Source organism: Channa argus, chromosome 4 (genome assembly GCF_033026475.1).
Source record: "Channa argus isolate prfri chromosome 4, Channa argus male v1.0, whole genome shotgun sequence".
NCBI lineage: Eukaryota > Metazoa > Chordata > Actinopteri > Anabantiformes > Channidae > Channa > Channa argus.
In genome coordinates, this window is record NC_090200.1 from 157,968 (window position 1) to 178,123 (window position 20,156).

The window sequence follows — 20,156 nt, forward strand, 5'->3', positions numbered from 1 at the left end:
CAGATGGGTCATTATAAAGAAAAAACTAATTTCCATCATAGTTCAGTGTCACGAGTACTTTGTTGTAAGGACCTATCAGGACGAACACTCAAGGTATACTGGCAGGGGAAGGTTTCTCACTCTCATAGACTACCGGTGTGCAGCAGGATTGAGTTCTTGGTCATCTTTTTTTTTTCTGTCTATACTACATCCCTGGGTTCTATCAGCCACTCATATGGGCTTTCCCATCACTGCTACGCTGATGACACACAGGTCTTCCTGTCATTTCCACCGGACGACCCCACTGTCTCATCACGCATTTCTGCCCGTCTCTCAGACATCTCTGCCTGGATGAGAGGGAGACATTTTCAGCTCAACTTCTCCAAGACTGTAGTCCTTGTCTTCCAAGTGCCTTGTCTCCTAAATGTTCTGTTTCAATGATAATTTGTATTTAAACAGTCCTCTTCATCATGCTGTTCACATTTTGACATCTGACTGAGACAACACCTAACAACTGTCAAGTTATTGAGACATTGAATTTTTTTTTGTTGTATATCCACCACTGTTGTTTGCTTTTGTTTCAATAAATTGTTTGAAAAGAAATTACCATTGCATGCTTGTATTTAAATGCCCTACTTTCATAACATAATCACTTTAGCATTAACTGTTTACATTCTCCATAATTTTCACCAGTCAAATACCCTAACTTTTTGTGAGTAGTGTATGTTCTGATCATTCAAGAATGTCAAGATGTTGAAATAAAGTCAATTTACCTTAGATGTATTAAAAAAAACTTTACACTTAACCAGCTGACATAAGATTAAAAGTATTAAAAAGCATTCAAATATTAGTGTTTTCTTTAAGAATGTTTCTCCTTTAATACATGACTACTGTGAAAATCTGTGACTACATATGTTTGTATTGACAAGCTCTAATGTAATTAATGTGACCAGGATTCAGAAACAAATTTCAGCCAGTAAATAACAGTAACACAGGAACAGTTCATTAACCCACAGTAACATCACCTGTGAAGCTTTTTATTAAAATTCATGTTTCTGCTCTGGTTGGATCACCATTTCCATTTACAGCTATTAAAGTTCAGGCTTTAGGCTGAAATACTTCAATTATTACATAAATAAACCAAGTGTTTATTTAGTGCACAAATTATTCACGTTAACAGGACCCAGATTCGACTGAAGCGGCTTGTGATTAAACCGATTTACCTGCTGCAGGTGTGTCTGCACACTGCTAAACGGTGAACAGGCCTCCACACCTCCTGTCAAACCGCTTTTTGTAGAGCGAGTGGCAATGACGGAGCTGAAAACAGAGTAAATCCTGACCGACATGTAGACGCCGTCTTGCCTATAACCGAGCTGCCCGCCATGTTCATTCAAGAAACCGGAAATGAAGCTCCTCACTGAGCTAGTTTTACTACCGTTAGTATCAGAGCTAACTGTTTATAAAGATTTAAAGAAATTAATCTGGTTTTATCCACGTCCAGTTACAAATCTGGGAATCAGAAATCACATTTTAATCAAACTAATCAAACAGTTTGTTAGCACAAAGCCGAGATTTTAGTAATTAATATTATATTTAATATTGTGAGTGAAGAGGATGCAGAGGACAGAGTTAGATGGAGGCACATGATTCGCTGTGGCGACCCCTGAAAGGGAGCAGCCGAAAGGAAAAGAAGAATATTATATTTAATATTAAAAATTTTTAGGTCATACATTGAATGTGATTACATTAGGTTCTGCAGATATCTGAAATGTTCATGTCTTCAGTTTAATTCATGTACTTTAAAAAGCTGATTTCTGACAATTTTATTTAGAATGAAAGACACTAGAAAATTATTAGCTTCATTCATGAAAAAGCTTTTAAATTTATTCAATCCACAGCTGTTTAACATTAATCTGTGACTGGGGCTTTGCTATCTTAATTCAGTCACAGCTACAAACAGAAAAACTGTGACAAAAACAGTGAGTTGTTGCACGGTTTTATATAGTGCTTCAAAAATGACATCTCAAAAACAGCCATCACACAGTACACATCAGTAAAAGCTCCTGATATTGATAACCCCCATTCTAATCAATAGGGCACAATCAGAATCATTCAATCAGAGGAATGGTCCCACATGTCTTCCCATACAGTTCACTTATTGCACAGTGCAGAAACCTCGCCAAAATAAAATTAACTGGGTGAAGCTTTATAAACAACTGGCTTAAACGTCTCGAACATGGAGGGAAAAAAAGAAATGATCCTTGCAGCGCTGCTCAGCAGAGACACTCATACATCCAAAACTCAACTCTTATTGCAGTACTTGAGTTTGATCAGGATTTGCTAGACATCCAACATGAAGATTACTCCTCTAATGGGGGCAACACAGCAGCCCCACACCTTCAGTTTACAGAGCAAATAATACAGCTACAGTAGCCACAGTAATATAGTCTGTAACGTCAATCATTCTCTAATTGAGGCCTCTGAAGCTACTGTGTTGCCCTTTAAAAAGATGAAGAATTTATAATTACCATTAAATATTTCACAGGCATTGACATGATGTTTAGGAACCAAACTGTTCATCCATTCATTCATTCATCTATTCATTCGTTGATTAAGTGATGATTACAGATATTTACAAGCTGGTGATTTAACATCCCCAGTGCCATGAAAAGCCCTGAAAACAGACATGAGTTTATCTGGTACACCTCCTTCTCTTGTTACCATGGGGGATGGAGAGGGATTTGTTTAAACTGCTTTTTGGCCTAAACCTGCTTTGCTCTGTACTTGGTTTCAGTCTGTCATTGTTTTAATGTTTGTTCTTTATGTCTTTATGCAACTTCAATCTTCAGTTTCTAGACTGATGCTACTGAGCTGATGTGAGTTGCATAGTTTGTGAACATCCAGATAAAACTAAAAAAAAAAAAAATTAACAAACTAATGCTCGGTTTTGCTATAAGTTATGAGAAAAATTACAAGTGGGTTTCTACATTAAAACCTAAGAAGACAACAAAAAAAAAAAAACATAATACAAAGTCAAGTCAAAGACTAAATTGCTATCAGTCCAGTCCAGACTGGTCAGATTTAGCCCAGTTCATCCCGTCAGGACCACATACACTATTAGATCGGAGCTCGGTGGGTGTCACACACTGAAACTGTTTACATGTTATACTTCAGGTCAATTTATGATAATGAATAAAGAAATTTGATAAAGATATTTTGTGACAATCGTCCATTAAGTTATCATTGTATTATTCTGCATCACAAACGGATAAACTGTCACTGATTTCTACTTTATTTACAACACATTTCTGTATGCTCACACTGTTGGACTCTATTATAAATATTCAAAATTACACATCATTTAATGGCACCGTCTTATTACAGCTAAATATTTTTAGACTTGTAGAGATTTCTGTTGAATTTCTGACACCCACCTGATCCTGAATGTTGTCAAGCAAAGTGAAACATAAACTGTACAGAGGTCAGTAATGCAAACTCCACCTATAAAGGGTCTCTGCAGATGCAGGCTGTGTTGATGGCAAAGGGATCACAGAGCTACATTACAGACTTGTCCATAACTCAATAACTAATCTTTCTCCTGCTTTCACATGTCACATTTTTTGTTTCTGATTCTGGTTTTGTTTTTTTTTTCACCATCACAGCTTGTGAAATGCTTCCACCTGTCCGTGTTGCATGCAGCACTGCCACTATTGCTCTGCTCAGATCTGAATGATTGTCATTCTGAAGATGAAAAGATGGCACAAACAGTTAACTTTAGGGTTCAGACATTTGACCCCCAGAGGAGGATCTTTACCAGGGTGAAAAGATCTTCAGATTCCAGTGTGGAGCATCACTGCTGGGAAAGCAGGGCGCTTCTGTTGGCCTTCATCTTCTCCAAGCGCTTGGAGAGGTGGCTGTTACTGGTCTCCAGCTCTTCTATCCGGTCCAGAGCTGAACGGAGCTGGAGGGACACAAAGAATAACAAATATTAAAGTGTAATAGTGTGTTTCATCTTGTCACTGGAAAGGTCGACTGTGGAAAAAAGAAGGTTAAATAAATAAACACCTAATGAGTTACATACACACTTTAATAAACAACATGGGTTAGGGTTAGGGTTAGGGCTTACCTCTCTCTGCAGTTTTCTATTATCCACCTTTAGTTTGTCTTCAATCTGTTCTGCATTCTCCAACGCCGACTTGCAGCGGGTCACCTGACCCTCCAGACGGATTACCTTCAACAGGTAAACAAACAAACAAAGTGGCTACACTAGATATTTAATAAAATAAATTAGGCACAATTAACACATGTCTGATCAATCTAAATGAAAAAATTTTATATAAACCGGATTTATGGAAGAAACCTTTAAAAGGTCGCTCTTTATGTGCTGTAAACCAAATTACTTTACTTTATTTTGGAACATGTCTGTACTTACATTTTGTTCCAGAGCAGTAACATCCTGTTCAGATTTCGCCAGTTTGAATTTGAGCTCACTGATTTGTCTGTTGGCATCTCCTAAAGAAAAAACAAGATAAGAATATCAAAAAAGAAAACAAAAAAGAAGGGCAATGATAAAGACAAAGACAGCTAAACAAAATCAACAAGATCAAAAACACGTTCAAGACAGAAAACAGTAAAATCACATTAAAAAAACTCGATTAAGAGCAAAGAACTTACAAAAAGACAAAACACTGAAGATGAACAAGCCAACAGAAAAGAATAAAATATAGGAGAAAACAAGAGAATTTACAAATAAGCGAAGCACTTACTCTGCATATCCAGAAGATTAGAGTCCAACCCATTCTCCAGACCACCTGGCTCTGGATTCTGGACTACATCTGTCCTGTTCTGTCTCTCATCTAGTTCCGACTTCAACAACCTCACCTACTCACAAACACAAAATCTGGATTAGATTAAAAAATTGTAGTACAATAAGTGTGGACAAGAATTTTGCATATCTCACCTGATCCTCTAAACTCTCTCTCTCCTCAAATAGTTTCTTCAGCCGGAGCTCTGAAAGACAACAATGATAGTGTCCTAAATTTATCTCAATACCAGAAATAAAATAGATTCAGCCAAGATTAAAACATACAGGTCCGAGACTAGAACCCTGAGGAGTTCCACAAGTATTTACTCATACTGTTCAATGTGAACGTTGGCACCTGTTCAGAGCTCAAACAACTAGTTGGTTAATTTGATTATTTTTTGATAAATTTGTCAAGCAACAAAGTAAAAAAAAAAAACATGTCTATATCTATTTATCTATATATATTGTTTTTATATATGTTTTTGTATGCAAATATACACACAGATAGACACACACACATATACATGCATGTGCATATATATCTGTGTATATATATATACACACAGTTGTTGGTTCAATCCCCGGCTCACATGTCGAAGTATCCTTGAGCAAGACACTGAACCCCAACTTAGTTGCTCCCGGTGAGTGTTGTCCAGCTGCATAGCAGCTCCCCCACCGGTGTATGAGTGTGTGTGATTGTGAGTGTGAATGGGTGAATAAGGAGGAGTGTAAAGCGCTTTGAGTGCCGATAGGTAGAAAAGCCCTATATAAGTGCAGAACATTTACCATATATATATATATATATATATATATATATATATATATATATATATATATATATATATATATATATATATATATATATATATATATTGCTTTCAATGCAACAGTTTTCTGCTTTCCTTTGTCTTACATTTGAATGTGGATTTATATGGCTTATTGGTGTTCTTGTCAATAAAAAAAATGTCTAACGTCTGCAAATACAATAAACTGACCCCCAGATTTAAGGGACAAAATGACAAAAAGACAAAATGTAGAAAATGTATATTGAGGGGAAAAACACAAAAGCATGGCTATTTAAATAATTACTGTGAGAAATCTAGTAAGACTGATCCGCTGAATAATTAAAACTAATGTTTTTATAATATGGTTGTAATCTTGGGTACTGAATGTACAATGTTTAACATCAGTATTATGTCCCAGTTATAAAAATAAATGAGAAATAAAACATTAATTACTTTATTAATATTGAAATTATGAATTACAATATATGCTTATCATGAAATTGCAAAATTATAACTGAAAACAATATACATGAAAACACAGAACTTAACTTTATTATAAAAAGCTAAACAAAAATTATCTATAAGATGATTTATGATTAAGTCATATAAAACTGCTTACCCTTGTAAAGTGTGATATGGCTGTTAAGGAAGTGAGTTAAACAATAAACACAGAACTGTAACTGAAGTCAACATGGCACCTGACAGAATTTAGGGAAACCGGGGCTGACAGTTAAATTACTACTCATGCTTTTATTCAATACATCAACTCAGATGTTTAATTAAAGTAAAGTAGTTTTATTCATTTTTACATTTTATAACATCATTAAATGTTTAAAGACCTTTACTAACACTGATTCAAAAACATTTTACATCATTGTTATGAAGCTATGAACTCTTGCACTGAGATTTGTATTTCTCTTTCCTGTTGTCCAAACCAAATCTTTTCAGGTGTTTCACACTGTTCACTACTGGACAGACTTTATCTTCTTTATCTACAACCTCCATCACTGGCTTATGTTGTTGTTGCGTTACTGGTTGCTGTGCTGCTGCCTCTTCACAGTTGTTCAGGTCTTTGTCAAAGTGCTGCTCAGGAGACTTGGTATTTCCTCCTGATGACTTTTCAATCGGTCCATCTTTATGGCTCTTTCTTCCTTGTAGAGTCCTCAACGATATTTCAGGGAAGGGCATCACCTCAACTTGACCTGCAATTACTTCCGGAAACCATTTAAGCATTGAACTCTGTTCAACTTGAGGTTTTAATGATAAACTTGGAATTGTTTTGAGCTGAGTCTCTTCAACAGGAACAATGGAGCTTTGGAGCTTTCTACACACTCTTGGCTGGTGTGATGTAGCGACGACTCCTGCTGCCTGAGCCTCTACAATGCCCATCAGCAAGCCCTGGCCCAACTCAGACTCCACTGCTGTGGTTTTTGAATGTTCAGTAAAGTAAGATCTAATTGACACAACATCCTCAGGGCAGCTTGTCAGCTTTGGATCACTGTCACTTTGCTTTTCATCAGGTTTTTTAGTATTTCCTGTCACTTCATGCTCCTGAATGTCATCATAGACTGTACTTCTTGAATCAGATGAGTTCACAAAGAACCCACAAGTCTGGGGATGTTTACTCCTTCGTGGTAAGGCCTTCAAAGGCAGTTTACCCCATAAGCTAGACATTGCACCGCAGGTATTTTCTGTACTTCCTTGGTTGTAGATTTCTTGAATGCCCCGACTGTCTTCACAAACTATCCTCGAATCCACAGAGATGTAATAAGGTTGAGGGTGCTCAAGAGACGGTGCTTCTGAAATCTTTGCTTCTGCAACCTTGAGATGTTTTTTAGTTACCCGTGAAGATCCAGCAGCACTCTGTTTCACATTTTCAGGGTCTTCTGCGGTATTACCGCCTTCAGGGAAGTTCTTCAAAGGCAGTTCACACCCTGCAGTGGTTTTCTTTAGCTCTGTTGATTTTTTTTCTACTTTATCACACTGAGTCGACACATTTCCTGCAATGTGCTTAAGTTTATCTTCCAACTCTGAAATCCACCAACTGAGCGGATATGGAATTTCTGGAACCATCTTTGAGATTTTAGTCACTAAATCTTGATATTCAACAAAACCTCCCAGTATACTTTTAATAGTCTTTTCCAAACCAGTCCAGTCCTTCAACATCTCAGTGGGGACAAAGGATAACATCGTTAATTGCCTTTGTGTTTTTGTTTGGTTGTTATTTTCTATGGAATTGCCTTGTATTTTTTCTTGAATCTCAACAGTGTCTCCAGTTGTTTTCACTTCATAGGTCCTCAGGTCCTGAAGTTCCTCAGGTACACCACTTTTTGGCTTCTGAGCAGTGGTTCCTGACTCATTTGTCAGTGGCTCTGTCTTATTCCCTACCTTTCTAAACAGAAGACTCCTGGATTGTCTGATTAGAAATGTCTTTGTTGGATCCTTTTCACTTTCCACGTTACTTGGTTTTCTTGAGCTCACATTTGTGCCCATCTGTTTTTCTGTTCCATTCTGTCTCTGTTTACTTATTGCTTTCACAGAATCTGGCTTAATTTGTTCACTGAAGATCACATTCAATGACTGGGAACCATCATAAATCCTACAGTGGTTATCCTGGAGAGGTTTGCTGCCCTCTGCTGGCTGCTGCTCTTCGACTTGCCCTAAAAGACCATGAAGAAGACATTGGAGGAGCAAGTGCTGAATAGTTAGAGATGTAAAAAGTGGACAAAGAAATTGTAAAGATGTTGGGAATTAACCCGGTGAGACTCAACCAGAGATGAATTATAGTCTTGATCAGAGAGGAATTAGAGGAGATTTCTTGTTTTAGTCTTTGGCAGGACGATGCTGTTAGAATGCAGATGCTGAATTTCAAAACATCCACCTTGTAGAAGACACTCGATTGAATTTGATTGAAGTCATCAAATGTTCAATTCTTAAGATTTTACAACAATTACAAAGCTGCATGCATTCTGATAGAGACATCCAAACATGCACATCATGCATTTACAGGTTTTGTTTATTCCTACCAAGCATGCTCTCTCTGCCACCACGAGACAATTCCTGAGCCAATTGCGACGCAGATTCAGCAGTGACATCATCATCAGTCTCAACCTGTCCCATGTCACCATTGGTTGAGATTTCATGTGAGATAACGACTCCGTGTTTCTGTTAAGGAAAAAAAAATAATAAAAAAAAAGTAATAATATATCAGTCAGTCATCCTCTGATTGCTCACAGTGAGAATGCTTTTATAGTTTCATGTCATTGTTAAGGTGTCTGGAACCTGTCACAAATTTGTACAATGGGGTACAGTAGGTTTGTTCAAAGCATTTAAAGTAAATGTCAGATTTAAAAGTGGGAATCTTACAAGCACAGTTTCAGCTTTACAAGATTAAATAGTAATTTCTCCAGCACAGAGCATTGATGAGGGAATGTTGTTTTTTTTTACAACATTAAGTTGTAAGTGCACAATTTAATGATACAAAATTAAATTGTTTTTAAAAATATTTCTATTAGTTGTAATTTTATAAGAATAAGATATGTTCAAATAAACTCATAAAAATAGTTTTATGAGATTAAGTTGCAATTCCACACAAACAAGTAGCAGTTTCTTAACATGGAATGACAGTTTTACAAGTAATTGTAGTTGTAGTCCTTTCAAAAGCTCTAATTTTACAAGTTGAAGCTACAGTACATTACATAGATGAAATTGGATTAGAACAAGTTGTAGCCATAGCACAGAGCTGTAATTTTATGAAACACAATAATTAGAATGTTAAAATTTCTTGTACTAAATTTATGTTATAATTTTACATGTGTAGGTACTAAGTATTTTTTTACAGGATGAACTAGCTTTTAACAATGGCTTCACACTCAATAATAAAGAATAGGTTCATCTCTTGAATAGTCCTGTTCGGATAATGGATGATCGATGGTGACACTTTGTCACATCACACAGGTGTGGACAGTATCCTCAGGTACTCTTCCTCTGAATACCTTTAGTAAATCTTGGAGTTGGAACACTTCATCTTTGAGTCGGTCTCGTTCAATCCGAACGATGTCTGAGATTTCCCTCTGCCTCTCTAACGCCTGACGAGGTGGCAGAGACAGGAGGAGGCAAGGAGAGAAGGAAGGAAGCAAGGAACGAATCATAGACGTAATAAAAGAATGTAGGTTAAACAGAAATATTGAAATATTAGTGCAGGTTAGGAAGGAAAAAGGTCACTTATGAAGCTGCAGAATAGTTTCGGTTATTAACTTTTATCAGAGGCAGAACTGTAGTTCTTTTCATTTTAATGGGCATCTCAATAAGCTGTTGTTTTTTTTACTTCGGTGGCTTTGCACAGCTCCTGGGTTGGTGTACGGTTCCTTTTCAGATTCAATCTTTTATTGTTCCTAATATATTTTTTATCATTGGCCATCTGAAACACACCAGTCCATCTCATGTGATTTCTCTACAACTGTATAAATAATGAATAAGGTTCATTATTGAACCAGTTATTATGTTTAACATGTATTAACAGATGATTTCAGGATCTGAAAATATCATAAGTGACCGAATTTGTGGTTTGAAAGTAACTGTGCAGCTTTGTACCGCGATCTTCTTCTCCTTCCACTGCAGAGCCTCCTGCAAGTCAGAAACCTCCTGACAATAACTGCTGCTCTTCACTCGGAGATCAGACACCTCCTGTTCACCAGAACAGGAGAGGAAGGGAAAAGAAGAAAACAAGGAGGTAAGGAAAGGAAGGAGAGAATGAAGGGAAAGCAGCAAGGAGGTCAGTCAGACTGAGTTAGTGTGTGAGCTGCATCATGTGGTCAGTTTTGATCTAATAATCATCTGGAGTTCAGGGAAATATATGTATGCCACTGAAATTACTTCAATGAGTAATTGTCCATTGATTAATTGTTTTACTCATTTTTTTTAAAGCAAAAGCAAATTTGTGCTGGTTTTATTTCCTCAGAAGTAACAATTTGATGCTTTCTCTCCAATATAGAACAAAATGTGATCTCTCTTGGATTTAAACAATAACATCTATATACATCACAGTGTTTTTTTTGTAAATTATAAGGTGAATTCAGAAAATTTTTTAGTTTTATACATTAATCTGAGAAATTGTGTTTTTGGTAATTATGTTTTTATACATGTGTAGTTTTAGTTATTAGTGTGTATTTGTTGTGTATACTTTAACTGACTAACCGTCAGCAGTTCTTCAGTCTTTCTCAGAGTTTCTCTCATCTCTTTAAATTGGTACTGAAGAACAGTGTGAGCCTGACGCTCACGTTCCAACTCCTGATAACACACAAAAGCACAGAGAAAACATTATTATAATGCTTTTTAAAAATGTTTCAGTGTTTAAAAAATATACAAGATCATATAACTTTTTTTGTATGTTTTAGCTTGCAGCTCTGTCAAAAAATAAAGGCTGAATTTTACAAAACAGCATGACCTGCATGACCCCCCTGACCTTGGTCCGGTCATCGTGCTGCCGTCGTGCCTCGCACAGCAGCTCTTCCATGTCACTCAGCTCCTCTCTCAGAGTGTCCACCTGATAAATAAGAGTTAACTTCTCGTTGTGAAGCTGAGCATTAGAAACCATCGCTTTGCGGTATTTTTCCTCCGCCTCTGCCAGGGAGTCCTGGAAACAACATTACCATTAATTAAACTGACTGTTCTGTACTTACACAGAACCCTATGTATATAAAGCGATAATACGAATTAAATTTTATTAGTACCAGATTTTTGAAAGACAGAATAATTAAAATTTAAATTTACATAAATTAACAATTTACATTTATTTTTATGGATCCTGGGAATTTGTACCTTAATGTCTCTGATTGATGCCTCAGTTTCTGCTGAGAATGATGTGTCACAGCTTCCTCTGCGAGATGAAGCTCCACCCAGAGAGGCGAGCGTGGCAGCTGACAGCGTCGAAGCTGTTCTGGAGCCCTGAAGAAGGTCAGGAATATCTTTATCACACTCATAACAATGATCCTGAAGTGGCTGCATCAGCTTTTTGCTAATAAAATTCAGACATTTACATAAAAACCTTATACAAAAGCTTATTTTTTAAATTTGTATTTGTATCCTTGCAAAGATACAAATTTGGTTTGCTTAAAAAGAAATTGGAAACTTAGTTAAGCAAGTTATCACTTACTTTATCTGGGAAATCTCTCTCCATCCTGTCTTCCACCTGATCAAACAAACACAAACTTTAGTGATCAATCTGACTGAATTGGATTATACAAAGCCCCATTTACATGTTTCACATATAAACTTTATTCACTAAAGCTGTAGGATCAGAACCCATGAGGAGTCAGAGTCTGGACTAAAATGGACATCAGTTTGAAATGTGAACAAAAGGACAGAGAGAGAACCAAAGAGGACGGGGGCTGATGGTCACACAGACAAACACAGACAAGCTCACCACTGGGCTTGCACGAGCTGAACTCGCTCTGGAGGAGGCTCGAGAGCTGGAGCCCAAAAACCCACTGTAGTCAGAGGGCTGGGGGAGGATGGGCAGGAAAAAGAAGGAAGGAAGTAAACAGGGAAAGGAAGGAAGGAAACAAAGGTATTAACAGTTTATAGTGATGAAAATTAATTTATTAGTCAGTTGATTAACCCTATTTAATCTGTCAATCTGCTTCATTGATAATATTCATTTATTCCACATCTAAGAGAAACACACCAAACCTCATTCAGAAAACACAGTTTTTGTCTATGATGCAGAATCTCAGAGACTGATCAGAGGGAAAACAACAAAGTCTTGAATAATAAAATGCTCTTAATACAAAATTGAACAAAGATAAAAAAGTATGAATGAATCATTTTTCTAATCATTTTTTAAAGAAGCTCATTTCCTGTATGTATGATTGTTTTAAAGCTTGATTTCATTAAATAAGAAACAGATGAGTCTTATCTAATGTCTTATCTTGTGACGTGTAGCAAGAACAGTTGAGGTCCAGCTGTTATTGATTATTGATCATGTGCACTCTAATGATCTGTGTGACCTTTGACCTATGTGACCATTGAGCCCTGACCTGCAGCTTTTTATCTTTTCTCTGTTCAATGCTGATTAATTCCCTAACATCCAGCAGAGATTAAACTGAAAGAAAATCTATTTTTCTCCAAGATGGGAGGACAGCTCATTGACACAATGTTGGTCATCTACAGATGTCTTTTATCATGAGCCTCAACGAAGTATACTTATTGGCCACAAGTCTAAAAATGTAGCATACAAATTACCACAAATTTATCTATTTTAAACAAGAAACTGATTTTGTTGTGACAATACTATCTTAAACTGGCCTACAGTGGGAGAATTACACCATTTTGTGCTTAATCATGATGTTTGTCACAGATTCAGTTGGGTGCAAATGAACTAAAACCAATAAAACCAGAGTTCTGTTTTGGGTCAGACTTACCCTGAGGCTGCCTCGACTCCCCACAGACATCCTCTCCTCATCATCTGAGATCTGCAAACACACACAATCAGACCAAATCCATCGGTTTGATCATTCTTTGAAAACATGATGATTTGGTAAAATGAACATGTCTGGATTTTAAAATTAGATAGGCAGCAGATGGACATGAACAATTCTTATGATTTTTAAGACTTTTTAACACATTTATTCTTCTGTCAACTAACCTCAGCACACTGCTAATAGTCTGTCTGCTCTTTACCGTCATGTTCATAAGGGGGTTTTAAATTGTCTGAAACAAATGTTAGTGAAGTTCATAGCTGAAATGTTAAATCTTTATCATCAGTAGAAACGTTTTCAAACCACACTGGCCCTAAACTACTTGCCTCATCAACACAATAAAAAAGGGAATGACAGAAATATATTTTAGACATTTATAAATGGACTTTATAAAAGACTCTATAGAAACTGACTTTTAAAGACTTATTAGATTTTAAAGACGGAACAGGAAACTAGAGCAGAAAATGTAAAGAAATGCAGAAGAAAACATAATACAAGAGATACAAACCGAAGCGTGTCTCCGTGAGTGGCGAGAATACCGCTCACTGTCCTCCTGAAAGGCCACGAAGAAGAAACACAGCAGACAGGTTACAGGGGAGGAGGAAACGAGTCAGGCTGATAAACTTTAACACAGAGGGAACCTCCTTATAGACAGTGAGCAGTGACTAAAAACAGACACTTCCTGTCAGACATGCTCAGGGGATTATCTCACACACACACACGCACACACCAAAGGTGTTCATGCAGGAAAATTTTACAGTCCCTAAAAATAAAAATATTAATAAAGTTTTGTCTGACTGACCTTCAAAATAAAATGTTGTCAAATAAAGTAAATAAACAAAATTCAAAATAAGAATATATCCATAATGCAAAAATATACATCTGCAAAACAATTCATAAAAATATACACTATATTGCCAAAAGTATTTGTTCACCCATCCAAAAAAATTAATTCAGGTGCAAAAAGCAAGGTCAATAAAGACATGGATGAGTGAGTTTGGTGTGGAAGAACTTGACTGGCTTAGTCCTGACCTCAACCGGATAAAACACCTTTGGGATAAATTAGAGCGAAGACTGCGAGCACTGTGTATTATGTATTTCATAAACACACTCCTAAACATCGTGGAAAGCCTTCCCAGAAGAGTTGAAGCTGTTATAGCTGCAAAGGGTGGGCTGACGTCATATTAAACCCTATGGATTAAGAATGGGATGTCACTAAAGTTCATAAGGGTCTAAAGGCAGGTGAGCCAATACTTTTGGCAATATAGTGTATATGGTAATAATCGAAAAAAATAAAATAAAAGCACTAATTGCAATAAGTACAATAATAATTCAATTAAAATAAAATATTTGCATACAATTTGATATAAAATTAACAGACTCCAAATAAATTAACAGAATATTACTAATATAAAAATATACCCATGCACTAGACACAGCTCAGACACAGTAAGACGAGGCTGCAGTAAACTAATCTACCAGGCGTGGATTAAACATGGAGTTAATCCTGAGTCTGTCTGGGCATGTGCACAACTAACAACAACAATGAGCTGCACGTCCTCACAATAACACGACACATGAAAACCTGACAACTCCTCATGGTCTGATCCCAGTGGGGGAACTGGGAGAACTGGGTCAGTCATAAAAGAATATCAAAAGAATATCTTTTTTTAAAAATACATGTAGGAGCTACAAGGTTTTCATGGGTTAGACAGCAGCTCAGCCCTGCCACCTTCAACACTTCTGAAGGGGGAAGAGGGGGAGAACACAGTCCTACCATCCACTGCTCAATGTGACCCCACTTATTATCCAGACCATAATATTTCTGTAGGGTGAGGAAGAGAAGAGTAGGAAGAGGAAGAAGATTAAAGATTCAAGTTAAAAGATGAAAAACATTTTAGGTTTTAAGGAGAAAAATTAAAACACTTCTTCAGGTCAGTTTGTTCTATTGATCCTTTTGTGACCGGCGGGTGGGGCTTAGCACACAAAGGTAAACTAACTTGTCAGAGTAAACCCTACTTGTCAAGTGGGCCCAGAGGAGTAAAACAAACAGCAGACAGAGAATATAGATTGCATTAAGATGAAATGGAGGAGCTGGTCATACCTTGTGGCTGTGAAACAGCTACAGGATGCAGGAGAAGACAAATGAGGAGAAACAGAAGAGGTCAGAGGTCAAAGGGGCTTTTGGGGTTAAATGACAAAGGAAATGTTCAAAACTGCCAGAACGGTGGTGGACTTTACTGAAACCAAACAGCTAATAATCTGAATGTATGAATGAACCAATCCTTCTCATGCAAATAGAAACTCAGTAAACCTGAGCTAAAACATTTGTTTTCAGATACAATACAAGTAAATCCATGACGTCAACATCATACTTCACCAAAATCCACAAAGAGGGATTTAGTTAAACTCGTCTTTGAGTGAATCCCACAGATCAAACCACAGGATACAGCAACTACTGCAGGACATCCACATACGTGTGGACAAAAAAACTATATCCTGCTCTTCATACTAATCATTTCTGGCTGATTCAAGTAAAACGGGCATTTTGCTCATGGTTTCAGCCATCTTGGATCAACACTTGTGTTACTGAGGTTAGTGGCAGTAAAATAATTTAAAAAGCGACTCACCTCCTGTGGAGATCTGGACCCAAACATGAGAACGTTCTGACTTGTTATCCAGCAACTGAAACCACTGTTTGTGACTCAGGATTAATCTCTTCCTCCACTCTGACCTTTGACCCCCCTCATCAGGTAAACTCACCTGGAACTGCTCTGTACAACTTTTATTTAACTGATCTGACAGGGATGCTCTTTTTAAGCTTTTTAAACAACTGATTTTTAACTTGAATCTCTTACACTTAAAATCAATAGGTTTGTTTGACCAGAAATTGTTGATCATTTTAAATAAATATTTGGTACATTTTAATAACAACTGAAATAATAAAATAATAAATCAATTAATAATAACTAAATTAGAAGTAGGAACTGGTGCCTGGACACTGTGCTCACCTCCTTCTGCTGCCTCTCCAGCTCCTTCATCCTGATTTCCCGGGCCTCAGCCCTTGCCGCTCGCTTTGCTGCCAGCCTCGCCTCCGCCTGACACGCATACAGAGATCAACACATTATTGATCGCTAACCAATAATCACTAATCCTCCTGAAAACACAAAACGTGTCTACAAAACGTCTCCGTACATGTTTTATCTTAAATGTAATGTAAACATTAAAGAAATTATTATCAAAATTCAATAAAAGGTATGACAAAAACATTGTAAAGACAAACAGAAGATAATCATATACAAAAAAAATGTTAACAAGGACTTTTAAAAATAGGTTTTAAATGGTGGTGCATGATTAATCACCATTGTGATGTCAGTCTGTGCAATTATATAACTGCAAAAAGCAGTTATTTAATTCAGTTTGTAAGAGAATAACCTGTTCAGTCCATGTGTTTATTATACTGCAAATCACAGTATCGTACACATATTCGTTCTAGATTTAAAATATACAAAATACAATATAACATTATATAAAAGTAAAATAAATAAATATTAATTTATCTTAATTTACCCATTTATCATATAAAATGTGTCGCAAGTAAAATATACATTGTTTAAAATTTATTATTTATTATTTATAAAAGTAATTTTACTTTGATAATTATTTTTGTGTCAGTCAGTTTGAGTTTAAAACGTTTCTGTGTAAAGGTTTGATGAATTCCTCCAGCAGAGTGCATCTCTATCTGTCTCTCTCTGCAGCAAGAATGTGAACTGTCCACCTTTCTTCTTACCTGGAGACACTCCCTTAATCTCCATGACAACATCACACCTGACAACACCTGAACACATGCTTATGACATGCCTGAAGTCACCTGAGGAGTGGTTAAGAGTTTCTAGAACAAATGCAGTTTGCACACAAATCTCAAAACATATTTAGTTCCAAAGACAAAAATAATAAAAAATTTTGTATTTCATGCTTATTTTGAATATGTAAAGTAATATGATTAATTCAAAACATTCAAATGTAAATACAAGACTTTTATTAAATAAAATTAATTTTAAAATTATTTATATATTTTTTTTTTAAATGGGAAATGACTGAATATGCACTGAATTTATTTTTACAATGTCTATTTTAATTGTTTATTTTTTTGGATATCTCTGCTATCTTACATTTAAGATAGATGCTTTTATCCAGGGCCACTTACAAGTGACGTACAAGGCAGCTAAAATCTAAGTCAAGGAGACAACATTAAATCAAAGTGTCATAAGAAGAAGAAGTGTTTACACTTAAATGTAAATGTCTTCTATTTGTATAGGCACTATTCACACAGTTTTTATATTTCAAAATCTAATTTAAAAGCTAGTTAAGAAAAGAAGAAAAAGACAATCAGCTGTTATGAATGTGTGAAGACAGGATTAATTAATCATAGAAACAGAGTGACAGAGTAAACAATGATTGGGATCCAGATGATGTTCTGATCTGTGTCAGTCTCGTCATGCTGCGACAGCTGAGATGCAGATTATTGTTTGTGCTGCTGCTTCTGCTTTCTGGGATTAAAAGGATGGAGGTCACACTGACACACTAAAACACAGTAACACATAGTGTTTTATTTTCAGATCACTCTGCGAGGAGGGGAAAGTGACCTATTCCTGCAAATACTACTTACACCAGGCTCCATTAGAAAAACACACTATTCAAGCTACAATTTGCACACATGTAGTAACACACATATTAACAGACTGACTCATGGGTTTGTTATCAGCTCAGTCTCTGAGAATGAAAAGTGGACTCGGTCCTGCCAACATGACTCACACCAGACTCCATTCAAAAAAATCACTGTTTAAGCAACAACAATCCCTAGGTCTCCACTATGTGTGCAGCCTAACATCAAGTCTTTAAACACTTTGTTAACAGAAATTAAATCCATATATTCAGTAATAATAAAGGAGGATTATGTTAGAAATAAAATGTATTCAGTTTTTAAGGATAACTGATAAACCTGATTGTATACTTTTTACTGTTTGTTATGGTCTGTCTATTAGTGCATTTAATTAATTTTGACATATTTGTCATATTTCCATCTGAACCATCAATAGGTGCAGTGAAACTGTGAGACACAGACTGGAGTTTTTCTTTGAACTGGTTTAACTGTGTGAATGTGACCAAACCAGTTTTGGTGAAGTAAGGCGCTGTTTGTTTAGTGTCAGAGTCAATCTGAGATCAGATAGCACCTGATGCCTCAGGTGCTATCTGACAGTTTAAACTGAACATGTAGGGGAAAGCCTGCAGGAGTTTTGACCATTTTAGACCTGAGAAAACAATAATAGGGAATATGGGTTTCTCCGACTAAAATAAAAGTGATATTACAGAACTTCCCTCACTGTACAATAAATCAACTGAACAAGTGTGTTAAAGACTTTTTAAAATCCTAAATATTTGATGATATATCCTTTTGTAATCTTGTTAAAAGGAGCTCCAGGAACCCTGATGAGAAGAATATGCACATTCCTGCTTCAGTAAGTAGGACAACAACAATAACACGCCTGTACAGAGGGATAAAGATGCTTTGTTTCAATAACAAGAATGAATAAATTACACCACAAACTAAAGTTTCAATTATAAATGCATACAAAAAGATTGAATAAAATCCTTTAAACTTAATAAGATAAACCATTCAAAATTAAGATAATAGAGTAAAAAAATACAGCAGAAATAAAACACTACAGAAAATAATGTACTTTTAAAAATTAAAATATATGTACTATTTTGCTTATTGTAGCCCAAATCTTTGTAATACATATTTGTATTAAGTTTATAAATTATTAAATGTATACAATTTGTCACTTAGGTATTGTTTTAAATTGCTATTTATATATTTTAGTAGCAGTTTTTCTCCTGTAGGTTTTAGTGTTTATATTTGAGGGGCGATGTGGGGGTTAATGGCTGCGGGTGTCCTCACAGCTGAGTCCGGCCCTGTTGGACATAGTCTTACCGATGCTTTAGTGAATTTTTCTGCTGCTGCAGTATGACTCAGTCTGATCAATGACACCTGCCTCATATTAAACCAATACTGCACCAACAATTAACCGATGGCATTATCAATACCTGCATCGATTAGTTTTACCTCCCGTGCGATCTGGTTGAGGGCATCATCCTCAGCGACCAGCTTCTCTCGGTTCGGGATTCGCTTCCTGCCCGGTCCCTGAGTCCCCATCGTTCAGAAGGTTTTTACCGGAGGCCGAACTATCCACAGAAGTTCCCTATAATCCAAAACATGCAAACCTGACGATGATATGTATAAAAATACTAATACAAATCCGGCTTGAGATTAGAATCCTGCGTTTCTCGAAAGCTATTCGGCGTTCAGCTTCTCACGGTCTCCGCAAGTCCCCACCATTCAACAAGGTATTTACCGGGGCCAGATCTCCTTCACCCCAGAACACGCAGGACTCTTGTTCAAAAGCAGGAAAAACACCAATTAGAGCCATTAATTGCTTAAAACAAGTATCTTTTTTGAAGCTATTCTGCGGTCAGAGGATGTCCGGAGCGCTGCCGGTCGAGCTGCCCCTGCTCCTCATCCTGGTGTTGCTAATGTTAGCTAACGTTCTCTAGCTCCCTGCCAAAGCCCCGGAGAAAAGACAACCGCCGGCCGTGGTTCCCTGATGCCTCCGTGAGGTGAAACGGTACACCGCAGCGTCGGTAAAGCAGCTCGTTAAGCTACCATTGTCAGTTCAGTAGCTACTACCGAACATTTTAGGATTCCGAGAGGAAAAACCGGGCGCTGTTTTTCTCAGGACCCTGAAGTAAACACTCGTTACGGTGACAGGTGAGACGCAGGTGGGCTGGTACCGGTCCGTAAACGCATCCCGACACGACACACTGCAGTGTGACGAAGGACTGGGACAGGCTTTTATTGTGGAGGGGCAGAGGCTCCTACCTTCACATGGAAACAGGAAGCTAGGGTTTTCGAAATAAAACCTAACGTTAATTATTTATGACTGACATGTCTGACATGTCTTATTGTAAATTAGTTTTAATTTAAATATATCCCTTTATTTTATATTATAATAATAAAGCTTTTGTATCCCAACCCAATGCTCTACCCAT

The 20,156-nt window shown here is 36.7% G+C and overlaps 1 protein-coding gene across 24 annotated transcripts; it reads right to left on the reverse strand.

The window, feature by feature from the left end:
• Window positions 1-1,959: 1,959 nt before the first annotated feature.
• lrrfip1b (leucine rich repeat (in FLII) interacting protein 1b) lies at window positions 1,960-20,097 on the reverse strand. Of its 24 annotated transcripts, none has more exons than XM_067501056.1 (19): window positions 19,174-20,097; window positions 16,058-16,144; window positions 15,151-15,168; window positions 14,824-14,871; window positions 13,555-13,599; window positions 12,990-13,040; window positions 11,993-12,070; window positions 11,723-11,758; window positions 11,389-11,514; window positions 11,033-11,203; window positions 10,765-10,857; window positions 10,162-10,254; window positions 9,564-9,656; window positions 8,595-8,733; window positions 4,940-4,989; window positions 4,746-4,860; window positions 4,412-4,491; window positions 4,106-4,210; window positions 1,960-3,940 (listed from the first exon to the last, which is right to left on the reverse strand). In XM_067501056.1, exons 1-19 carry the CDS (start codon window positions 19,261-19,263, stop codon window positions 3,830-3,832), a joined length of 1,629 nt encoding a protein of 542 aa, XP_067357157.1. In that variant the 5' UTR covers window positions 19,264-20,097; the 3' UTR covers window positions 1,960-3,829. The 24 variants fall into 24 exon arrangements, with proteins under 24 accessions (XP_067357157.1, XP_067357156.1, XP_067357140.1 ...); XM_067501055.1 differs by having other exon boundaries at window positions 11,015-11,203; XM_067501039.1 differs by lacking the exons at window positions 1,960-3,940; window positions 4,106-4,210; window positions 4,412-4,491; window positions 4,746-4,860; window positions 4,940-4,989 and adding an exon at window positions 5,618-8,228 and having other exon boundaries at window positions 11,015-11,203; window positions 19,155-20,097.
• Window positions 20,098-20,156: the final 59 nt, after the last annotated feature.

Coding starts and splice junctions, on each gene's coding strand:
- lrrfip1b (XM_067501032.1), bottom strand. CDS start 19,263: ATGGGGACTCAGGGACCGGGCAGGAAGCGAATCCCGAACCGAGAGAAG. Junction 13,041..13,554: donor ACTCACGGAGACACGCTTCG/GTTTGTATCTCT, acceptor GTGTGTTTGCAG/ATCTCAGATGATGAGGAGAG. Junction 10,858..11,014: donor AGGTCAGGGGGGTCATGCAG/GTCATGCTGTTT, acceptor GTGTGTTATCAG/GAGTTGGAACGTGAGCGTCA.